The sequence below is a fragment of the Octodon degus genome, unplaced genomic scaffold, assembly GCF_000260255.1.
Source record: "Octodon degus isolate 3935 unplaced genomic scaffold, OctDeg1.0 scaffold00118, whole genome shotgun sequence".
Classification (NCBI taxonomy): Eukaryota; Metazoa; Chordata; class Mammalia; order Rodentia; family Octodontidae; genus Octodon; species Octodon degus.
The window spans coordinates 477525-498615 of record NW_004524694.1 but is presented as its reverse complement, the minus strand read 5'-3'; the positions used below and the strand labels follow the sequence as shown (position 1 = coordinate 498615).

Here is a 21091-nt window from a genome sequence, read left to right as displayed (position 1 = left end):
ACTCTGCCTTGGAGCCAGCCGAGTACGGACTGAAAGCCCCACAAACGGTGAGCTACATAAACCTTTCCTGTCTTAATTTTGGGGATTGGGTACTTTGTCTCAACAATGAGAAAAAAGTAACTGAGACACCCTCCGCTCCCAAACCCTTCTCTCAGAGCAACTATTGGTGCATTCTGCATCTTTTATTTTTTTTAGACTCAGTCTTACTACGTAGTTCAAGTGGGCCTTGAATTCACTATACAGCCCAGGCTGGCCTCCAACCTGCAGCAGACCTCCTTCCTCAGCCTCTCTTGGTGTCCTTGGAAACAGGCATGCAGGACAGCGAAGAAGGCAGCACTCCTGAGTGAAGAAGAAAGGGGTGTGGGACCTTCTGTTTGTTTTTACTGGAGACAGGAGTTAGGATTAGTTATAAAGAAACGCCCTAACAGCGTCACTGCCAAGCTGGGATGTGCCGAGAGACGCAGCACGGGCCAGGGAGCAGGCTCCAGATGTTTCAGGACTGCTCTGCCCAGAGGACTGTAGTCACCTGGCGAGAAGCCTCGCTTGACAGCAGGTGATCTCAGTCTCTTCATCAAAGCTGTGGTTTCTCCATCTGCGACAGCACTGGTGCTTAGCATAGTGCCTGACGTGCAGCTGGTGGGCGTCAGCAAGCGGACACATGACTATTTGTGACCAGGCGGCCGCTGTCAGAGTGCAGAGCGGAGGGTCTCAGTGCCTTCCTTGTCGCTGTATAACTGAACGCCAGTGGGGCATGGTGGCGCACACCTGCAATCCTAGTACTCGAGGGGCTGAGGCTGGAGGGTAGCCGCGAGTTTTAAGGCTGGCATGGGCTACACAGCGAGTTCAAGGCCAGTCTGAACTACATCACAAGACCCTGTTTCCAACTAACCAACCAACTGAATAGGGCAGTTTGGCTGACTTAGGACAGAGGATCCGGAAGCCCCTGGCATTAGAGGCTGGTTGGTCAAGAGCTGCTCCAGGCAAGGTCCGTGGTTGCCTTTGTTTTGTTACAGAAAAGTACACAGCAAGAAAATGCTTGTGAGTGGAAGGGACAGAGGGGACCAGTTCCACTTTCTAACAACCTGTTCTATCACCTACCCTCCCTCCAGAATTAACCTACTCCCCTGAGAAAGACCTCATGCCCTCTGAAGGGCTTCTCTCTCAAAGCGGCCATGACGGCATAGCATATCAGAACAGGAATTCTGGTGGAGACAGGCCACATTGGGGACAGTGCTGTGTATTAAGATCGAGGGCTCTGTTTGGTTCTACAACTGCAGCAAGGCCTCTGTGGAAATAGCCAAGGCTGTTTCTGGAAGTGAGAGGACGTTTGGGGGCAAAAGGAAAGCAGCCATCAGGATTCAAACAGCTAAGAGACAGAGTCACCCATGTCCCCACAGGCTGGGTCCAGTGCAGACAGAAGACACCAGGCCCAGGCCAGGCTCATGTTGGCAGCAGAGCCACACTCGCACCTGCGAAACACCCAAGCCATGTCCTGATTGTCCCAGGACCTCGAACGCAATGGGACTCACTTGCACATGTCCTCCCATCGCTGCGGAGTACATGACCCTCAGGACACTGACAGGCGAAGGATCTCTCCGTGTTGACACAGGTGTATTCACATCCAGGGTCACTCAGCAGGCAGTAATCTACTCCTGCAAAGCCAAGACCAAGGTGAAGTCCCTGGGGCCCCATCAGGGAGGCCCAGGGCTAGGAGGATGCCCGCCACCCCGGGGGGCATGCGGTCCCTGGCAGAGTGCCTCTCCCTAGAGAGAGGCACCGAGGGGACTCACTGGAGCAGGTCTTGAGGTCCTCATTGATGAGGAAGCCTTCTGAGCACTGGCAGACGAAGGACTCGTCCGTGTTCAGGCACAGCTGCTCACAGCCGTGGTCCTGTGCGCAGTGGTCCACCCCTGTGTGGGTCACACGTGTAAGCCCAAGGGCGAGGGAGCAAGGCCCTCCTAGCCAAGGGCGCTGGAAAGTGAAGCCTGCTTAGAAGGGAAGGTGACATGCTGCGCCACACCACCATCTCTCTGGGGAGTCAGCCTGGCTTGTTTCTCTCCTCACCTCTTTGAACCCCTGGCCAGGGCCCTGCATGTAGAATCTGCTGTGTCTGCGCTGACAGATGCTGAGGGCAGGTGTGATTTGCGTATCACAGAGCGTGGTGCTTAAGAATAGGGCTGCGTGGTTTAAATCCTACCTCCCCTGCATCCTAGCTGCGGACGCAGGCAGTCACGCGGCCTCTGTGTGGCTTCTCATCATCTCCTGACTAGAGCAATGGGAAGGATGCGGGCTGGCTGCTTTCTGACAGGACTGTGGTGAGACATGGAGGCAGTGACACACAGAGAGCAGGCCTTCCGAACAGCAGCTGGCACTCGGCAACCACTTCACAAGAGCTTAGGGTTATTAGCAAGTAGTGCTGTGTAAGGACTCACTGTATATTTTCATTTCTATTTGAAAATTTAAGACTGTGATTTTTCTTTAATCCTCCTAATCGGGACACCCAGATTCGGAAAACAAACCAAATCCCAAGCCGACCTGTGTGGCCCAACCTGGCACCCAAACCATACAGCTGGGCCCTGGACTGAGAGAAAGAAAGCCAGTGAACACACAGCTGTGGCCGACGGCTCCCACAGACAGCCCACAGGTGGCCTCAGACTTCCTGGATGAAGAAAGTATACCCCAGACTGCACAGATACTGCAAGCCTTGTCAAGGGCCACCAACTGAGCTCTTCATTTTTGTGGGCCCTGGAACCAATCCTTCTAGAACTTTCTCTCATGAAGCAACCTAGTTGCAAACACCTGTAAAACAGGGATTGAACTCAGGACCTAGCACTTGCCAGGCAAGCGCTTATTCTACTGAGCTATCTCCCCGGCCCTTGTTTTCCCATTTTTAAAAGGGATAAGAATATGGGTGGCTCACAGGCCTGTTGAGAGGTGCAGGAAAGTTGGTCATGGAAAGTGCTTGCCACACCTACCTACACAGGCTGAGTGCCTCCTAAGGCTCTGCTGTCACTGTGCTTTGGGGCTCCCAGAGCCCTCTTGGGGAGCAGAAGACCTTGGCTTTCTCTAGGGACTTCTAGATAGAAGTGGCCTCTGTTACACTTTCTTATAGCTGACCAGACTCCAGAAAGAATGGAGGGTCACTATGTCTTTTAGCCAAGCCTCTGGGCCCCTGCAAGCCCCCCATGCTGGGAGACAAGCAGGCAGACCCTGGCTCTCGGTGGCCTAGGTGGCTTAGCCAAGTCATGCCTACCCTCAGGAAATTTTCCGGGACCAGTAGCTGGCAGATACCACATTCCTGGAAAAAGGCAGGGTTGGCTGGGATTTGTCATGACCAGATCTCCCTCCTTGCTGAATGCAACACACACACACACACTCACACACACACACACCCCTGCTCCCCGCTGGCTAATGCACAGCACAGCCCGGATGATTCACCAGCTTCCTCATCTGAAAGCTGCTGGCCTTGGAGATCTGCCTCAGAAAGCCTCGTCGTAGGACTGTGTTTCCTCCACAGACTGAAGGGGAACAGGTTTTCCTGAGGACGGCGCTGGACCTCATGCTCCAGCTGTGAAACCGCCCCCTTTCCTGGCAATTTAGTGTCCAAATGCTCAACAGCTGCACTGTTCTCCTCAATCCTCCTCTGTCTCCAGCGCTGGAGCAGATGTGCACTGGCTAGCAGAAAGCCACACAAAGGGCCTCTTCTCTGCAGGCCGTGTCACTGAGCCCAGCGCCGAGTAACATGGTCACAGGGATCAGGCACAGTGCCTGTGCGCTCCCACCCTGCTGGCCTGGGCCGTGGAGCCTGTGTCTCATAAAACACAACAGGACCAGCCAGCTGGCAGGGCCTGCAAGTTCCCATGTGCTTACATCACGTACGGCTCTGTGGGCTCTGACACAGGATGTGAAAAAAGGCTTCATAAAACCCTGAGTCTCTCAGTTCTGTCCTCAGAGCAGCCCGGGAGCTGCTGCTTCTGAGGTGCAGCCCTTCCAACCTCTTGTCCCAACCTGGGCCTGGACACTGGTCACTCTTATCTGCCCCATGTGTGAGCCACTGTCCTTAGTGAGATGTTTACCTTGCACTAGTCATGAGGCTAAGTGATGGAAATGGTCCCAGTTACTTCCCATAACCGCCCTGGAAGACCAAGACTAATATTATCGTCACTTTTTAAAATAGGAAATCAAAGCTGAAAGAAGCAACTCGCCCAAAGTCACTTGAGCAGAATGTTTAGACTTGAATTCAGGCCTACCTGACCCAGTCCATGCTTCCAACAGCTAAGATTAATAATACTAATATTTACTGAGGGCTAGAATAAATACTGTGTGAGCATATTAGATATATGAATCCTTCAATCCTCACAACCCAACCCATAAGGCAGGTAGACTTAACAGTTCTGTTTTACAGGTGATGAAACCAAGACAGACCCACAGGAAACCTGGGAGCTCCAGAATGGCGAGGGAAGCCTGTGTCCATCCGCCCCCGCACCCCTAAAGTACACTCACTGCTGCAGGTCCTGCCGTTGGGGTCCAGGGTGTAGCCCCGGCGGCAGCGGCAGTAGTGGCCCTCCTCCGTGTTGACACATTCGTGCTCACAGCCCGGTTTGTTCAGCGCGCAGTAGTTGATTCCTGTGGGGAGAAAGTGCTGCCCTGCGTCATTTGGAGTTTCCTGTATCACAAGGTCAGAGCTTCTTTCAGGCCCGGGCTCCTCAGGGCCCCTGCAGATGCTGACGCTGCTCCCTGCCCAGGCAAGCAGAAAGTGATCACTCATTCATTAGCAATCGGGGCCCAGGCATCCAGGAAGGTGTGTGGGATAGGAAAAGGTCTGCGCCTCCTGGTGAGGAGACAAGGGAACCAGGTCATCAGGCAACAAAGAAGAGGGCCTGCTGAATCTATGGACTCAGCGTCTTCCCCAAATGAGTGCTGCCAGCCGGAGGCTTTTCAAAGAGAGGAGTTAAACAGGTAAAGGGGACCAAAGGAGCAGAGAGTAAGGACTGGGGCACAACACAAGCCTGGGGGTACAGGGGCACACAGTTGGGAGGCAGAGGAGCAGATGAAGGCTGAAGTAAGAGAATGGAGCAGGCTGGGCAGGAAAGGTTGGGCAGGAAAGGTTGGGCAGGGCCTTACAAGCCACAGGATGGAGCCAAGAATGCCGTAAGCGGTGGCCAGGCTGGGCGCATCAGCAGAGGTGGAGAGGCCTCAGAGAGGATTCCGCGGCGGAGAGGGAAAGACAGTGAACTCAGCAAACACTCAGCAGCAAGGTGTGCCGCAGGACACAGAAACAGCCCATGTCTCGGGGCTGGTGCTTGTGTGCAGAAGCCTGGATCCAACATGCGCTCTGGGTTCCCTGCCACTGCTTTCCTTCCTTGGCCGGCCAAAGGCCCAGTCAAGGCCCACAGCTAAGCTGAGATGAACTGAGTTGATGGCTAAGAGCTGAATTGGGGTGAGCTCCATGCTGCCCAGCCCACTGCCTTTCAAATTGTTGCAGGCAGCTGAATTAGATAGAAATATTATAGGCAGCCTCTCCTTGAGGGCCGCCTTCAAGGAGACAATATGGAAGACAAAGTAACTTTGCAACTTTGGAAGAGACAGCCCTCCTGGCTGTGGGCCAGACCTCAAGACAAAAGTAAACAAATGCAGTCATAAACTTCCCTGGGGATGGGCATCAGTGATTGATATTCTAAATAGGTACCAATCACCTTGAAAGAGGCCAAAAGAGTCACCAACCCAACCCCAACAGGAAGAGATCCTGTGCCCTGTTCGTGCCCGCTTGCTACATGACTCTTTCTCATTTGGTACTGGATTTAATCCACTGTACCTGAGCAATGGTGCTTGTAATCTCATTGGTTGATCATAGCTTTGTCCCACCTCATGCCCACCTAGGCGAGTTCCGTGTTCTACCACCTTAGCCCCACCTCACCGCATAGTTTTACACTATAAAAGTCCCTGGAAGAGACTGCTTCCCAGGACAACCCACTTGGGGTCCCTCTTCTGTCCCTCTCTTGGACAGAACTTTCTTTCCCCCAATAAATATATTCTGCTCTTAACTTTCATTTGTTCCTAAATTTATTCTTCGGGTTTAGAGAACACAAACTCATCCCAGATACCTTTCAGGTTGGAAGTTTCATTTTTCCCCTATATCAAAATGAGATGGAGAAGCAAGAAAATCCAGCCTCTTCCTCCAACAGACCTGACCTGACCAGGCCAGTTAGCCCTGTGACCACATGCTCAAAGCACGTGGGCAACTCTACATTGATGTCTGACAGCGACGTGCAACAGCTGGAGGTGGAATAATCCAAAGCTGATCTCGCAGACTACCTGGCCACTTAGAGGAGTCTGGAAATGGCAGTTACAGGAAGGGTCCAAGGGCTTCACTTTGCTGAGATCATGACAGTAGCCGTACTGTGAAACAGACAGTCTCTGCCGTTGCCCAGGTTGCTACAGTTCTGTCCATGTGAAGGTCACCCACATTCAAAGCATGCTTCCCCTGGTAGACAGAAGCTGTCTCCTAATCAGCAGGCAACCATCAAGTTACTCCCTTGTGACAGCAGGTCACAGGGGAGGGGAGGACTGGACAAGAAAATGAAAGAAGCTCTCAGAGGGCCTTTGTGAGAGTGGAGGAGCAAAGGTCACCACTGACTTCACTGTCTGGGCCAGTCTAACTGCACTACATTGTTCTTTTCCCATGGAAGTGGCAGGCACTGCAGTTGTCTTGCCAACAACCATTGCCCTGTGGTCCCCAGGCCACAAATCATGGCTGGCCTCAGCCAGTTAGCCCTGTGACCATGTTCTCCTTCCTTGGGGACTGGCCTATGGGTGGAATGTGCCCTAGTTCTGGCCAGGAAGCCATACAGACAAGTTACCCTGGAGCGGCAGATGTAGCCCATGAAGTTAGGCTGCGGCACACAGGTACCGGACTGAAAGAAAGGTCACCTGGCTGTGTCCTGCACCCTCGACACTCCCAGTGGTCCATTCCTTCAGCACAAAGAGAGGTGGCGTATTAAGATGCCTTAACAAGCTCACTTGCACTGGGACACCATCAAGGACCTACAGGCCAGCAAAGAGCCTGGACAGAGAGAAGTGGAGCTAGCACTCACAGACAGGCAGACCCAGGGCAGGGGCTGCAGTCCAGGCGGTGCAGTGCAGGGGCTGGGGGAATCATTTCATGACCCAGGAGTGTCCAGCCCTTTGGCCCATCTTGGGCCACAGTGAGAAAAGAGGAATTGCCATGGGTCGCATATAAAAATGCACAGTGGAGTGAATGTAAATAAGTAACAGAACTTATTGAATTACTTTATGAAAAACAAGCCCAAGTTTAACAACTAAGTAAGAGAAGTTGCATGTCTGCCTAACAATGAGGAACATCGTGTTCACAGGGACACACTGCGGTTCCATCTGATGGGGTCATGCGGCAGGCCCAGGGGCCAGGGTTGGCCCTTCGGCCTCTGCCATACAGCATTCACTGTCCCTGTCATCACTGTTGACTGAGTCTATGCCATCCATGCCCGAGCACTGTGTAATCAAGTCCAAAAAAGGCTTGCAAGCTTGTGGGGCTGCAATACTAGCTTTCCGCAGCTGCGTGAGGTCCAGGGAAAGGGGAAATTATGTTCAGCAAACTCTGTTTTCAAAAGCCACTGAAGAAGACAGCATGGCAGTTCTGCCAAAGTGAAGGACCAAATAAACCACAGGATCCAGGAATCCTGCTCCCAGGTTCATAAATCTGAGATCACGGCAGCACCATTTACAGCAGCTGAAAGGTGGGAACAACCCCAGGAGTGTATGAACAGGTCAACCAAATGTGGTATAGACATACAGTGGAGTATTATTTAGCTGGCAAAAAGAGAGAAACTGTGTGGGTTGGATCACTTCAACTGCACTGTGCTGTTTTTCTGTGGACGTGGCTGACACATGCTACAAATGGCTGAACTGTAAAGACACCATGTTAAGTGAGACAGACCAGCGATAAAAGGATAGATGTCGTAGGATTCCACTCACACAAGACACTAGGATAGCCCAGTTCTTAGAGCCAGAGAGTAGACTAGTAGCTGTCACAGGATGAGGGGGACAGTGCTAAGCACAGAGGGCTTCGGCTGGGTGATGAGAAAGTTCTGGGATGCAGCGGGACATTTGTGCGTTATGTGAATGGGCTCAGGGTGCAGAGCTGCACTCTTAACATGGTTGAGATGGAGGACTTCACGGCATTTTGACATAATTGAGAGTCAGCGTTATCTTTAAAAACATGTTAACAAACATACACGAATGATTTTTGTCAATAAATAAATAATATTTAAAGAGATTCTTTTAAAAAGAGAAATACGTATACAATTATTCAGCCAGGAATAATTTTAATTCTACCTGGAAAACGGACCTTTAGAAATGATCCTTCTCCAAATGATTCTTACTTTTTCTTTGTGATAGTTGAAAATATATTGCAACTGATATATAAAAAATAAAAAATTATGCATATTAATGAGGTGCCATACCATGCTTGATACATGTATACACTGTATACATTAAATCAGTTTAAACCCATCTACCTGATCAAAACTGTTTTATGTGGCTCAGTGGTAGAGCGCTTGCCCAGAAGGCATAGGCCCTGGGTTTAATCCTTACTACTACCAAAAAGTAAATTTTTTTTTTAAAAATATTCTTTACAGTGAATGCAGGGCTCCTGGCTCTCTTCACACAAGTCACATGGCCTGTGTGTTATTTACATATTCCTTCACTCATTTATTCAATACCCATCTGTGGAGTATCTTCGAGGCACCTAGGATAGCTAATTGTGGAGTCAGCTTGAATATAAATACCTAGCAGGTTGGATGAACACAGTTCTGAGTGTCTGATGATTGGCTTAGTGAAGATCGAAGCCCCACCCAGGAGCAGGTGCCACCAGCCAATGGGCAAGCAGCTTGGATGGAATAAAAAGGGAAAGTAGAAGGAAGCCTCACTTTTCACTTCTTCTAAGGAGCTCCAGTCCTCACCATCTCCTCTGGAATCTGTCTCCAAACTCCCAGTGCAGATGCTCAGCCTGCCAGGGCAGACCCTCTGGCTTCCTGATGCGGACTCACACGGGCACTAGTGATCCCCAGGCCTCTGACTTTCACCCCGATCCTTTGGGTTTCCAGCACACACACAAGGCACTTCAGCATTCTTTCTCCCCTGACTCTGCAGGTGATCACTGAAAGCCTCCCTTGTAAATCCTATTCTGCTAGTTAGCCCTACTGATACAGAGCCCCACATCTGCCTATGTGAGCCCCATGAACTGTGAGGTAGTACACATGGGTCTGAGAAGCTCCAGTATATACAAGAAATCCTGAGTTATGTGACTGAACTACCAGGTGACAAATTAAATAATCTTTATGATGCCAGCTCCTAAAAGACCTGACTGAGAAGGCAAGACCCCACACCTACGAGGTCAGGGGCCCAGGTGGTAAATTATAATGCCAGCTGAATGGCTCCATGAGTAGGTTTCAGAAAAGCTGGACGGATTAAAAAAACAAAGGCAGGCAGTCCCATTCCTTCGTTTAGGAAAGCCAGGCTCAGAGGAGTAGGAGGTAGCTTGCTCAGGCGACCCAACCAATATGAGTGACATTGCCCAGACTGGACCTCACCTCTGGCTCAGTTCAGTCTGGGGACCTGGGCTGGCTTTTTAGAGGGCATTATCCTTAGCCGCGGGAAGCCCTCACTGGTTTACCAGCATGAGGAGTGCTGGAGCCCACAACCCGGGTTGCACCCGTTCAGCCAGCCCAGCCGTAGCTTTTGTATGGTGCAGCGAGGCCTCTGTAATCATGTCTTCAGCCAAAGGAAAACTGCCCAGATGAAGAAGCCTGGACCCTGGCCAAGAGCTTTCCTTCAGAATTCCACCCACCCACCCGGTTTAACTGGATGACACCAAATTGCTTTGCTACATTTTCTTATTACCTTTGAAAACAGCCTACATCCATCAGCCTCCTATTAAATATAAATGGCTGCACCCTCAGCTCAATGCTCTGATCACTTGAGAGACTTCAGGTTCCGAATAATAAAGCTCAGCTTGGAAGTCTAATTTCTTTGTTTCCCTGCCGTGTAACCCTCCAGGGAGACCTCAAGTATTCACTTCCAGTCCAGCTCTGCCACGAGGACCAAACGCAAGTGCAAGTCAGGGGCTCCGAGAGGTGACATCAGGCATCCGGGGCTGGGCCCTCCACAAAGACAATGGAAAATGTAAGGAGGAAGTGGAACTGTGGGAGAAGTTGCTAATGAGGACAATGGCTTTTAGGAACAAATTCTGTTTTTCCTGGATGAAAAAGTAGGGCACCTGGCTAAGGAGGAAGTAGAGCCATCGCCGCAGAGACTGCGTGAATGACCACTGGGGCTGTGGCTGGGGCCACAGTCTACATCTAGGCCTATCCATGGGCCGATCTGTGTTCAAACTCACTGTCGGCCTCCCTGCTTGGCGTCTGTGCTCTGGGTGCCTCTCCAGACAGGGTGTGGAGGGCGTGGCAGAGGCCGAGGGACTCAGATGACTGAGCCACAAGAAACGTCCCTACCCATGACCGCTGCCTAGCATACCTCCCTGTCCCCTCAGTGACCACAGGAAGCTTGCAACCCTAATAAATGTATGTGATGAACAAAAGCATTATCCCCCACCTAAGAGCTCTGGATCCACACACTAGAAAAAGGTGTGAACAGCCCCGAGGGGCCTGGCCAGGCCGGAGGAGCTGGCCCTGCTACATGGTGGAGGCATGTGTGGTCTAAGGGAAAATGCTCTAATTGTTTTCACATTTCAGATGCGCTCAATTAAAGTTCCCGTTTAGTGCTTGCGTGTCTCCAGGATTTGTGTCCAGACAGAGCAATGGGGATTATCTTTTATAAGAGAGGCTCAGTTCAAAATATGGGCTCTGCCACCATCTGCCACCATCCAAGGTTTAGTCCCAGGACGTGAGTTAATGTGTGTCCCAAGCAGAATGCACCTCATCTGGGTTCAGTCACACATGGCCCACGAAGCTCCGCAGAAGAGGTACATCGTGTCGCCTTTGAAAATGAGGTCTGCCTTGAGGAACTCTGCTGTCCACATCTCCAGTAAGAAGTCTGGGAAGGGGAATGCTGGGAAATGCAACCCCAAACTCTCTCTAGAGAGTTCTGCAAGTGATAGGGTCAAAGACCACCCATTCACCCCTTCCTCCATTCATCCATTCTGCGTACACATATTGCACTGTGTGTACCACATGTGTGTAGCTGTTGATCTGGCCATGGGGAGAAGACAACCACCTTGTGGCCTTCCGGTCTAGTGTCCCTCAGGAAGTTTGGTTTAAAGACGTCCCACTTAGGGTCCGTGCTGTAGGTTGCTGCTCATGTCCCTTGAAGGCAGGTGACAGGCACTTTTTGAGTCACCCAGCACACCCTCACCATCCTTCGATGCCCTGTACCCACTGAGTGTGGCCACGATGCTTCTGAATCTTATTTTTCTCCTTCCTTCCTGGCAAAGAGGACAGAGCTGCAGCTGGTCTCTCTAGCAGCCACCAAGTGTCTTATCTGGTAGGACTGAAAGAATCCAGATGTTTTGATGCCCTTTTTCTGGGCTCAGTCTTTCCTTTTTCTAGGGGGTAAGACGGACCAAGAGTAATTCCTCATTTCAACTAAACAGAACTTCAGCTTGGACCTTGACTTTGCTAAACAAATACAATGGTCAGACCCAGTCTATCCAGTCTTTACAAAACACTCCAGGAGGACTGAATGAACCAAAGACAAAATAAAGGGCAGAATAATATTAATAAACACAAAGGGCTGGCCAAATAGCTCAGTAGACTAAGGCACCTGCTCAGGCAGAACACAGTAGCCAGGGTTCGATCCCTGGCCTGCTGTGCTGGCTCTGCCCCTGGGGCACACTGAGACAGTGATTGAGACTGGGTATGGTAGTGCACACCTGTAATCCTAGCTCCTGGGAAGCTGAAAACAGGAGAATCAGGGCTGGGGAGATGGCTCAGTAGAATAAGTGCTCCCCTGTTAAGCGCAAGGGCCTGAGTTCAATCCCTGGCTCCACAAAAAAACCCAAAAACAAACAAACAAACAAACAAACAAACAAAAACCAAACAGGAGAATCACTACAAGTCTGATCTATGCAGTGAGACCCTATAGACCCCGTACTAAATACATAAAAAAATATATTAATAGACACAAATGCTGAGTGTGGGTATAAACTGCTTAAGATTTGCAAGGAAAGGAAAACTAGAGGAGAATTAGGTGGGCAACACTAGCAACGCCCAGTGTGACTTACTTCTGCAAGTTTTCTTGTCTGGATTCAGCGTGAAGCCTTTCAGGCAGCGGCAGGAGTAGGACTCGTCTGTATTGACACATTCGTGCTGACACCCGTGATTAGGAGAGGCACAGAAGTCTATCTCTGCAAAGAGAAGCATCAGTAAAATGTTGAGCTAAGCCATACAACTACCACCTAAAAACAAGAGCTTTTCATCTTCATTTTTCCTAGATGGATAGAACCCACGCCTCAAAGACGTATGCCCGGAAGTGATCTTTCAATAGAGAGGTCTATGAGTTTTGTTTGTTTGTTTGGCAGAACCGGAGATAATAGAGAGGTCTAGAGATACATATGCCTGGAAGAGAATTTTCTTGACAAAGGACACAATATCTAAGGAACTAATTTGTGGACATACTTTCTTTATCTTGGCTCATGTAAGAGCAACTCCAACTAGAATTCCTGGATTATGGGGTGGAGAGAGAGATCAGCTCAAGAAATGATGAAATTAAAACAATTAAACCTTCCCCTAAGTCAAACTCTATACCATTCGAACTCCTCTAATATTAAGCCAAATAGGATACAAAAGCATCCTGGGAAATATAAGGCCTAAAAGAGAAAGACACAAATATCCCAAGTTCAAAGCTCCTTCCTTATCACATAAATAGAATTTAATAGACTTAATGTCTGGGGATCGTCTAATTTAAACCAAAATATTCAGAAAGAAAGAGGCGCATGGGATTTGTTATAAAGGAATGTTACTTGTATAAGCATTTTTAAATAAGGAAAGAGACTGTTCCTTTGTTTAAAAGGTCTAAACAAAAGCTTTTGCTCAACTGGAATCTTATGCATTGTTTAAAATCACTGCAAATAAGTAGGAACTGACAGAATCTTAAAAGACATCTTCGGTTTGATGAGGATTGTTACTGCTTTATGGAACATCTGAATTCTCTATATAATTTCCATAAACAAGAATTTGGGGTAAAGATGTTTTCCTAGTTTATTCTATAAAGAAGAATTTTATGTAAAGGTGGTTTCCTAGTTTATATCAAAGGAAACTAACCAATTAAAGAAGCATACCTTATTCTTCACAGGAAAAACCATGAAAAAATGCCCATTTTCCCAACTTAAAGTCATGGAAAATTTGCACATACGGAAAAATGGACAGGGTGATATAGGGAATCCACGTGCTCATTACTCAGCCCTAGAATTCATAGCTGTTCTTTTTTTTTTTTTTTTAATGTATTTGGTACAGGATCTCACTGCGCAGCTTGGATTCATCGTGGTCCTCCTGTTCTCAGCCTCCTCAGCGCTGGGATTACAGGCGTGCGCCACCTGGACTTGGTGGCTTGTGGGGCATGCGGTGCTGGGGATCAAACCTCGTCCCTGAGCTTACTTAAACAGGCACTTAGTCTGCTGAGCTATCTCACTGGCCCTTCACAGCTGTTCTTATTCTATGCCCCAATCCCCATAAAAATCCTGTATCACTTTAGGGCAAATCTTAGACATGTATAATTTTTTTCATAAATATTTCATAATGTATCTTTAAAAGACAGAGACTATTAAAATATATACATATATTAAAATTATATATTAATTAATATATGTTAAAATTATATATTATATAAAACTAGTTTTTTGTGGCCTGCTCAGCACACCCTGCCACATGCAGGGCTGGTGTGGCATGAGGTGCTGGGGAACAAACCGTGGTCCCCACACTTGCCTAAGGTTGCCTAAACAGGCACTTTAGACCACTGAGCTATCTCCTTAGCCCTTTTGCTTTGTTTTGTTTTAGGTTGGTTTTTTTGAGGCAGGGTCTCACTATGTAGTTCAGGTTGGCCTTTGTGTTAGCTGATACATTGTGTCAACTTGGCTGAATGAGCTCCGGTTGTGGGGGCCTAGCCCTGCAGGTGGGCAGGGCCCAGGAATTGAGAAAGGCTTCCGGCTGCCCTCCCGGACTTCCTGCCCCCCGCCTGGTCCCAGTCTTCCAAGGAGCTTGATCTTTCCAGCCAGGCCACTTTGGAAGAGCTCTGATCTCCGCCATGGAACACCAGTCTTTGCAGTCAGCATAGAAGGAAGAGAGAGACTTGATGGATGCCTGCAGCTGCTGCTCCTCCTCCATTTTTCATTGTTTTCTGCCGCATGGACTGCTGTCATTTGCCTTGGAGCCAGCGGAATACGGACTGAACCCTCCAGTAACTGTGAGCTAAATAAGCCTTTCCTTCCTTCATTTTGAGTGTCAGGTATTTGTCCTAGCAACGAGTAAAAAGTAACTAAGACAGCTGTGAACTCACTGTGCATCTCAGACTGGCCTCAAACTCACAGTGATCCTCCTGCCTCAGCCTTTCAAGTGCTGCGACTGCAAGCATACACCAACACATCTGGTTAATGAGGAATATTTATGTGTAGCTTTGTTCTTACTGGCTTAAGTACCAGCACACTGGCCTCATGGAATGAATCGAAATATGTTCTCTTATCTTTAATTTTGAGGAAGAATGTGCATAGGTTGGTATTAGTTATTCTTCAAATGTTTGGTTAATACTTGAAGTTAAGCCAACTAGATCTGGAATTTTCCTTGAGAGATTTGAAGTACAAATTTAATTTCTTCCAATAGATGGAAACCTACTCAGACAATCTGTTTCTTCTTTAGTGAACTTTAGTAGTGTTATAACCTATGTAACCATCTCCATTTTTGTAACTAAAACAGCTATTTTGTTATACAACTCTGTACTTTTCTGTTATAACCTATGTGATTGACTCCATTTTGTAACCAGAATAGCCATTCTATTATACATCTCTGTATGTTTCCACTGTAACTTTATTAATGAGGACTGTTTGGCATAAACTGATCCATCTGGCCTCTGAACACAGTTTTGTTAATGTTCGAATTATTCCTTTGTTCTGAGGCATAGATTGTTAAAAGCAGTCTACACAAAGTTTCCTGTGATCAGCCTCATATCTGAAGATAACTTTCTGTTCCAAGGACAAGTCCCTGTTCTCAGTGTTTCTTGTGATCAGTCCCATATCTGAAGGTAATAACTCTCTGTTCTAAGGATAACTCCCCGTTCCCCAAATTATCTCGATACCTTTTTGTGACATCCTGTGATCAACACCATGCCATAAGAATTAATTATTTGTTCCTAAAATTGTAACCGCATATTAAAAGAATGTAACCTGTTTCCCGTAAGTGGACGCTGACCCCAGTGCTGCATTCCCTCACGCTCAAGTCACCCCCCTCTTTGTGGTTTTCAGCTTTAAAAACCCTTGTCTCTCCCCACCTCAGCGCGCACCTACTTGGAGACAAGAGTACGTGCCGCCGCTGAGCTCAGCTAAATGAAGTGCTTTTAAGTTGAGTCCGGTTTTTGATTTTGGGGTTACAACAATAGTTTGTGTCTTTTAGGGAATTTGTCCATTTCATCTGAATTGTAGAAGTTATTGGTATCCATTTGTTCTTTATTTTTAATGTCTATAGGATCTACAGTGGAACTCACTTGCTCATTCCTAACAATCTAATTCCTTTTTGTGTGTGTGTATTTTAGGGGAGACTCTACAGGGTATTCAGGGTCTCACTACTAGATCGGACTCGTAGTGATCCGCCTGTTTACAGCCTCCCAAGTGCTGGGATTACAAGTGTGCACCACAATGCCCAGTCTCACTTGCCATCTCAGCACGCCCTGGGGGTGGGGCTGGCACGGCAGGCCTGGGGATCGAGACCCCAGCCCCTGTGCCTGCTTGCAGGCACTTTAATTCGCTGAGCTATTTGGTCGGCCCTTCTAATTCCTACTATTCCTAATATCTCATTCCTAATAGTCCTGCCTCTGTTTTTATTCTGGTCATGTGGGCTAGAGGTCTGTCAATTTTATTGATTTTTCTCAAAAAGAAATAAACCAGTTAGGCCAACACTGGTGATGCATGCCTGTAATCCCCGCACTCGGGAGGAAGAAGCAGGAGAATGGCTGCAAGTTCGAGGCCAGCCCGAGACACACAGTGAGCTCAAGGTGAATTAAAAGCCAGCCTAAACTACACAGTGAGACTCTGTCTCAAAAATAAATACATAAATAAAATAAGGTTTTACCAATTGGCTGTCTTAGTTGCAATTCAGATATTTCCTACTTTCTTTCTTTTCAATGTGCAGCATGAGAAAAGTGCTGTCCTTACTGTGCCTTCATGACTGTTTCTATTTAGTGAATACATCTTTTCTGGACACTGCTCACGGCGCAGGCACTGGTTCAGCAATAAACAAATATGCACGCTCTAGGGCTGGGGATATAGCGCAGTGGCACAGCGCTTGCCTTGTAAGCAGGAGGTCCTGAGTTTGATTCCTGGTACCAAAAAAAAAAGGATGGTCTAAGCCAGCTAAGCTAGGCATGGGGCACATATCCATAAACTCAGCACCCAAGAAGTTGAGGCAGGATGATTGCTGAACTTGGAGCCAGCTTGGGCAGGTTAGCAAGATCTTGTCTTAAATTAAACAAATAGAAAGAGCTGAGGTTGCAGCACACTGTTACAGTCCTGATGAGCTCAATCCCCAGTATCTTTTTAAAAAATTAATAAATTATAAATAAATAAATTTGGAAGGAAATATACCGAATTACTATTAATAACAACTATCTCTGGATGATCACAGATGGTTTTATTTTATATGATTTCATTTCTATGCAAACCAGTTTTCTATGGTAAGCCTATTACTTTTGTAATCTGAAAAAAATATAAATATACAAATTCATAATTACAAAACTCGTTGCCATGGAAAACAGCAGAAATACTATAGAAAAAGAACAGCGTGGGAGTTGTCCAGAGGCTTGGAGAAGGAAACAAGCAGGCAACATTGCTGAGAGCAATATGTGCAGTTACAGACACCTCTGTCCAAAATATTGGGTGGACCACAAACAGTGCGAGCTCTCAGCTCAGGAGCGGACCGATGGGCTCACGGGTGTCGCTGCCACTCGGGCAGGCCGAGAGCACAGGTCAGGTGCTCTGGACAGCGCAGCGTCTCTGTCCTACTGGCACAGCTTCCACGCTGCCCCTCATGCTGCTATGCCTCATAGTCCCTGCCTCAGGACCTCTGCGTGGGCCCCACATACCCTCTGCCTCGAAGGTCTCCTTCTTCTCTCATCTCACACAAGCCTGTAATCAAATATCACACTCTTTTCAAAATCATAGCTTTTCTTATTCTGCTCTAACAAAACATAAGACCGTAAGGACAGTGTTGCTGTGTTTATTTCCTGCTATAAGCCTGGTGTCTACAGTGGCACCCAGCACAAATTGACCCTCAGCCAAGTATTTGTTGAATGAGAAGTGGTTATTGGTACCAGCCCTTCTGGAGTGCTTCATCTGCCTTTAGATGGAGGATGAACATGGTCACTAGCAAGGGAAGGCAGCTCTCTTGCCCTCCGTGAAGCTTCTTCATCTTGCCTGGCAGTTTGTAAACCTCTTTAGAGGCAGTGAACATTTATGATCCCAGCACTGTAGGAGGCTGAGGCAGGGGGACTGCAACCTCAAGTATTTGATACTTAGCAATACCCTATCTCAAAACTGAAAATGTTTAAAAAAGCGCTGGAGATACAGCTCCATGTGAAGGCTTTGTATTTAATCTCCAGTACCAAAAAACAAACCCAAAAACCTCTTTGTAGGCATATCCAGTTTAGCAATCAGCACCCTCAGAGACAGAACCCAGCAGGTTCTAAGCCCGGTCAGTCACCCTTGTAGCCGTCTCTGGGCTCTCATCTCGGCCACAGGCTTGGGCTCACTCCAGCAGAGCAGGCAGACGTGTAGAGAGGCGCTAGTCGCTGCTAGGCGTTTTCTGGGCCTGCCTGGTCTCCTATACCACATCGGGCTATTTGGATCTGACTCATTTGGAGCAGCCACAGAGAAGATGAAAAGCAGAATTTGCTCCCTTGCACACTCGGCGCAAGGAGGCAGATGTGAAGTGTGTGGACTCGCTTTCTAGAAGCGGGACTGAGTGGAAGCAGAGTGAGTGTCCCATTCCGGTAGGTGCCGTTCAGCACAGCCAGGGCACTGCAGGATGGACGGGTGGGCAAGATCCAAGGGGAACAGGAAGGCTCCTTCCAGCTGAGAGATACCAACAGCAGGGGGACATTGCAGGCTGTAGGGGGACAGTGGGGCTCAGCAGGCTAGCTACGCCCTGGCCAGGAAGCCTGACAACCACTCAGCTCTCTCTCTGTCTCTGTCTCTGTGTGTCTGTCTCTGTCTCTGTCTCTGTCTCTGTCTCTCTGTTTCCGTCTCTGTCTCTCTCTGTGTCTGTCTCTGTCTGTCTGTCTGTCTGTCTGTCTGTCTCTCTCTCTCTCTCTCATTCTCTCTGAAACAGGGTCTCCATTGCGCAGTTCAGTCCGGCCTTTACTTTCTGGCAGCCCTCCTGCCTCAGCCTTCCAAGTGCTGGGGCTGCAAGCATGTATGCCATGCCTGGCAGATCTGGCAACTCTAGCCCTGCCGTATGCCCCCAAAGAAGGGACATGGAGAGACACTGGTACACCCAAGTCCATAGCAGCATGATTCACAACAGCCCAACTGTGGAAGTGTCCATGAATAAACAGAATGTGGCATGTGTCAGAGATCAGGCTTTGTACAGGTCAATTGCTGAACGTGAAGTGACCTCTGGCAGTGTTGGCCAAGCTCCTATTCACAGGGCTCTGTAATCAAGATAACACCACAACCGAGGCAGCCGAGGACACAGGCTGTGGACACTCCCTGTTCCAGAGCAGTAAAGCTGTTAGAGACCAGACAGTTGTCCTAGCTGCCTGTGTCTCAGGGCCCAGGTCATTTTTGCAGGCCTTTGCCTCTGATGTGCCCTTCTTTTCCTGCACCCTCCAAATCTGTGAAAACCCAATAAACACAGTCACACAGAAGAGTCCTTGTCTTTATTCCGAGTGCTGACCTTCTCCCCTCCCCATCATACCATTTGTCTTCTCATTTAAGCCTTCGCCGTAACTCATTTTAGGAGCTGGGGGCTAGGCCACGTCCCTGACAGGCATATACACAAAATGGAAAGTTAGTCAGACTTAAAAAGGGAATTCTGACTGTGCCATAAGGGATGAACCCAGAATACATTATACTAGATGAAATCAGCTGGTCACAAAAGGACAGAGACCACATGATTCTACAAAGACCAAGTACCTAGACAGTCAAATTCAGAGAGACAGAAGGTGAAAGATGGTTGGCAGGGGCTGGCTACGGGGTCAGAGAACCAGAGTCACTGTTTAATGGGGACAGAGCTTCCACCTGAAGTGAAGACAAAGTTCTGGAGATGGACACACATCATAGCTACACGACAGTGTGAATGTGCTTAATGTCACTGTTACGGTTTGTGTGTAGCTGTCCCCCCTAAAGCCTCATGCAGTCACTGGGGTGCTGTTCCAGAGTCTTGTGACTAATTCATGATCCACAGCTGGGATTATGGGTCTGAGTACTTCTGGGATCATGGGTGTGAGCGCTACACCCACCCTGGGGCACACAGCCTGAAGGCAATAGAAGGAAGAGAGGCTCGCCTCTGCCGCCACTCCTGCCATTTTGCTGTTTTCTGCCACCATGAACAGCTGCCCTCTGCCATGTGGTACTCTGCCTTGGAGCCAGTCGAGTATGGACTGAAACCTCTACAAACTGTGAGCCAAATAAACCTTTTCTTTTCTTTTCTTTTCTTTTTTTTTTGTTCCTCGAATGCCTTCAGGGCACTTTTGGCCAGCGGGAGAGGTGTGAGGTTCGAACTCCAGCAACCTGAGGCTGACAGCTTTGTGGAAGCAGCCACTTAAAGGCCTGAGCTAGGGCCAGGCCCCCAACCTTTTCTTAATTGAGTATTTTGTCCCAGCAACAATAAAAAGTAACTAAGAAAGCCACTGAACTGTATACTTCACCCTGACTGTGGCACATTCCTGTAAGCCCAAACAGGAGGCTGAGGCGGGAGGTTCTCAAGTTTGAGGGCAGTCTGGGTTTCTGCCACAAAAAGAAAAATTTGGGGATGGAACTCAGTGATGGGGTGCTTGCTTAGCATGTGAGGCCCTGGGGTTCAATAACACACACACATACACACACACACACACACACGCACTCACAGTGATAAATTTTATACATTGCATATTTGACCATAAAAAATCTTGCTAATATTTTGCAAATTGATGGTACCTGATTTTTCCTTTCTTCCTCCTATAGAATATTCTCGCTGATTCAGATAGGTTGCTTGAGCTTAAAGAATTTATACAGAGGCTGATGCTTTTTTCTTTTTTGATAACACTTAAGTAGTTTAAATTACTTATTCAGGAACTTAAAATTCAAATTACGTACATTTTGACCTCAGGATCAGTTAATCACACTTGGCATACTGCACCTTATTTGGTCAACAGCCGTGTACTTGCTAACTGGGTTAACTAGCTTTCAGTCATACTGCTGGTTAGACACGGAGTCTGAAATGCAAGGAACTGAGCATTTGCTTTTTGGAAACCTATAAGAAGTAGAACAAATGTTTAAAACTCTCATCACAGCGCCATCAGAGCTGCAGCCCAGCGGCCTTGCCCATCACTAGCAGGTGGCCGCTTCGTTCCTCTGCTTTTGCCTCTAATAAGCACTTTTTTTTGGGTACCAGGGATTTGACTCAGGACCTTGTGCTTTCAAGGCAGGTGCTTAAGCCACTGAGCTATGTCCCCAGCCACCTTCTGTCTTACTTCTGACTCCCTAACCCCTCCCACCCACCGTCCCGGAAGGGGAAGCAGCCCTTGCAGGACACAGGTCACCCTGCCACTCTTGTTGAGACCCCCAGATTTCCAGCTCTCTGCTCTGCCCACGTGCTGGGGCACCAACCTCTGGGTCTCAGTGTGACAGGGCCCAGAGGAAGCAGAGCAGGGACTCTGGCTG

The 21091-nt window shown here is 48.3% G+C and overlaps 1 protein-coding gene across 1 annotated transcript in view; it reads right to left on the bottom strand.

The window, feature by feature from the left end:
- Positions 1–21091, bottom strand: part of Matn2 (matrilin 2) — an 86908-nt gene that overhangs the window by 24924 nt on the left and 40893 nt on the right. The window contains exons 6-9 of the mRNA XM_023699948.1: positions 12254–12376; positions 4504–4626; positions 1791–1910; positions 1530–1652 (exon numbers count right to left, since the gene is read on the bottom strand). Of these exons, the coding sequence (XP_023555716.1) occupies positions 1530–1652; positions 1791–1910; positions 4504–4626; positions 12254–12376 (489 nt within the window). The remainder of the gene's footprint in view (positions 1–1529; positions 1653–1790; positions 1911–4503; positions 4627–12253; positions 12377–21091) is intronic.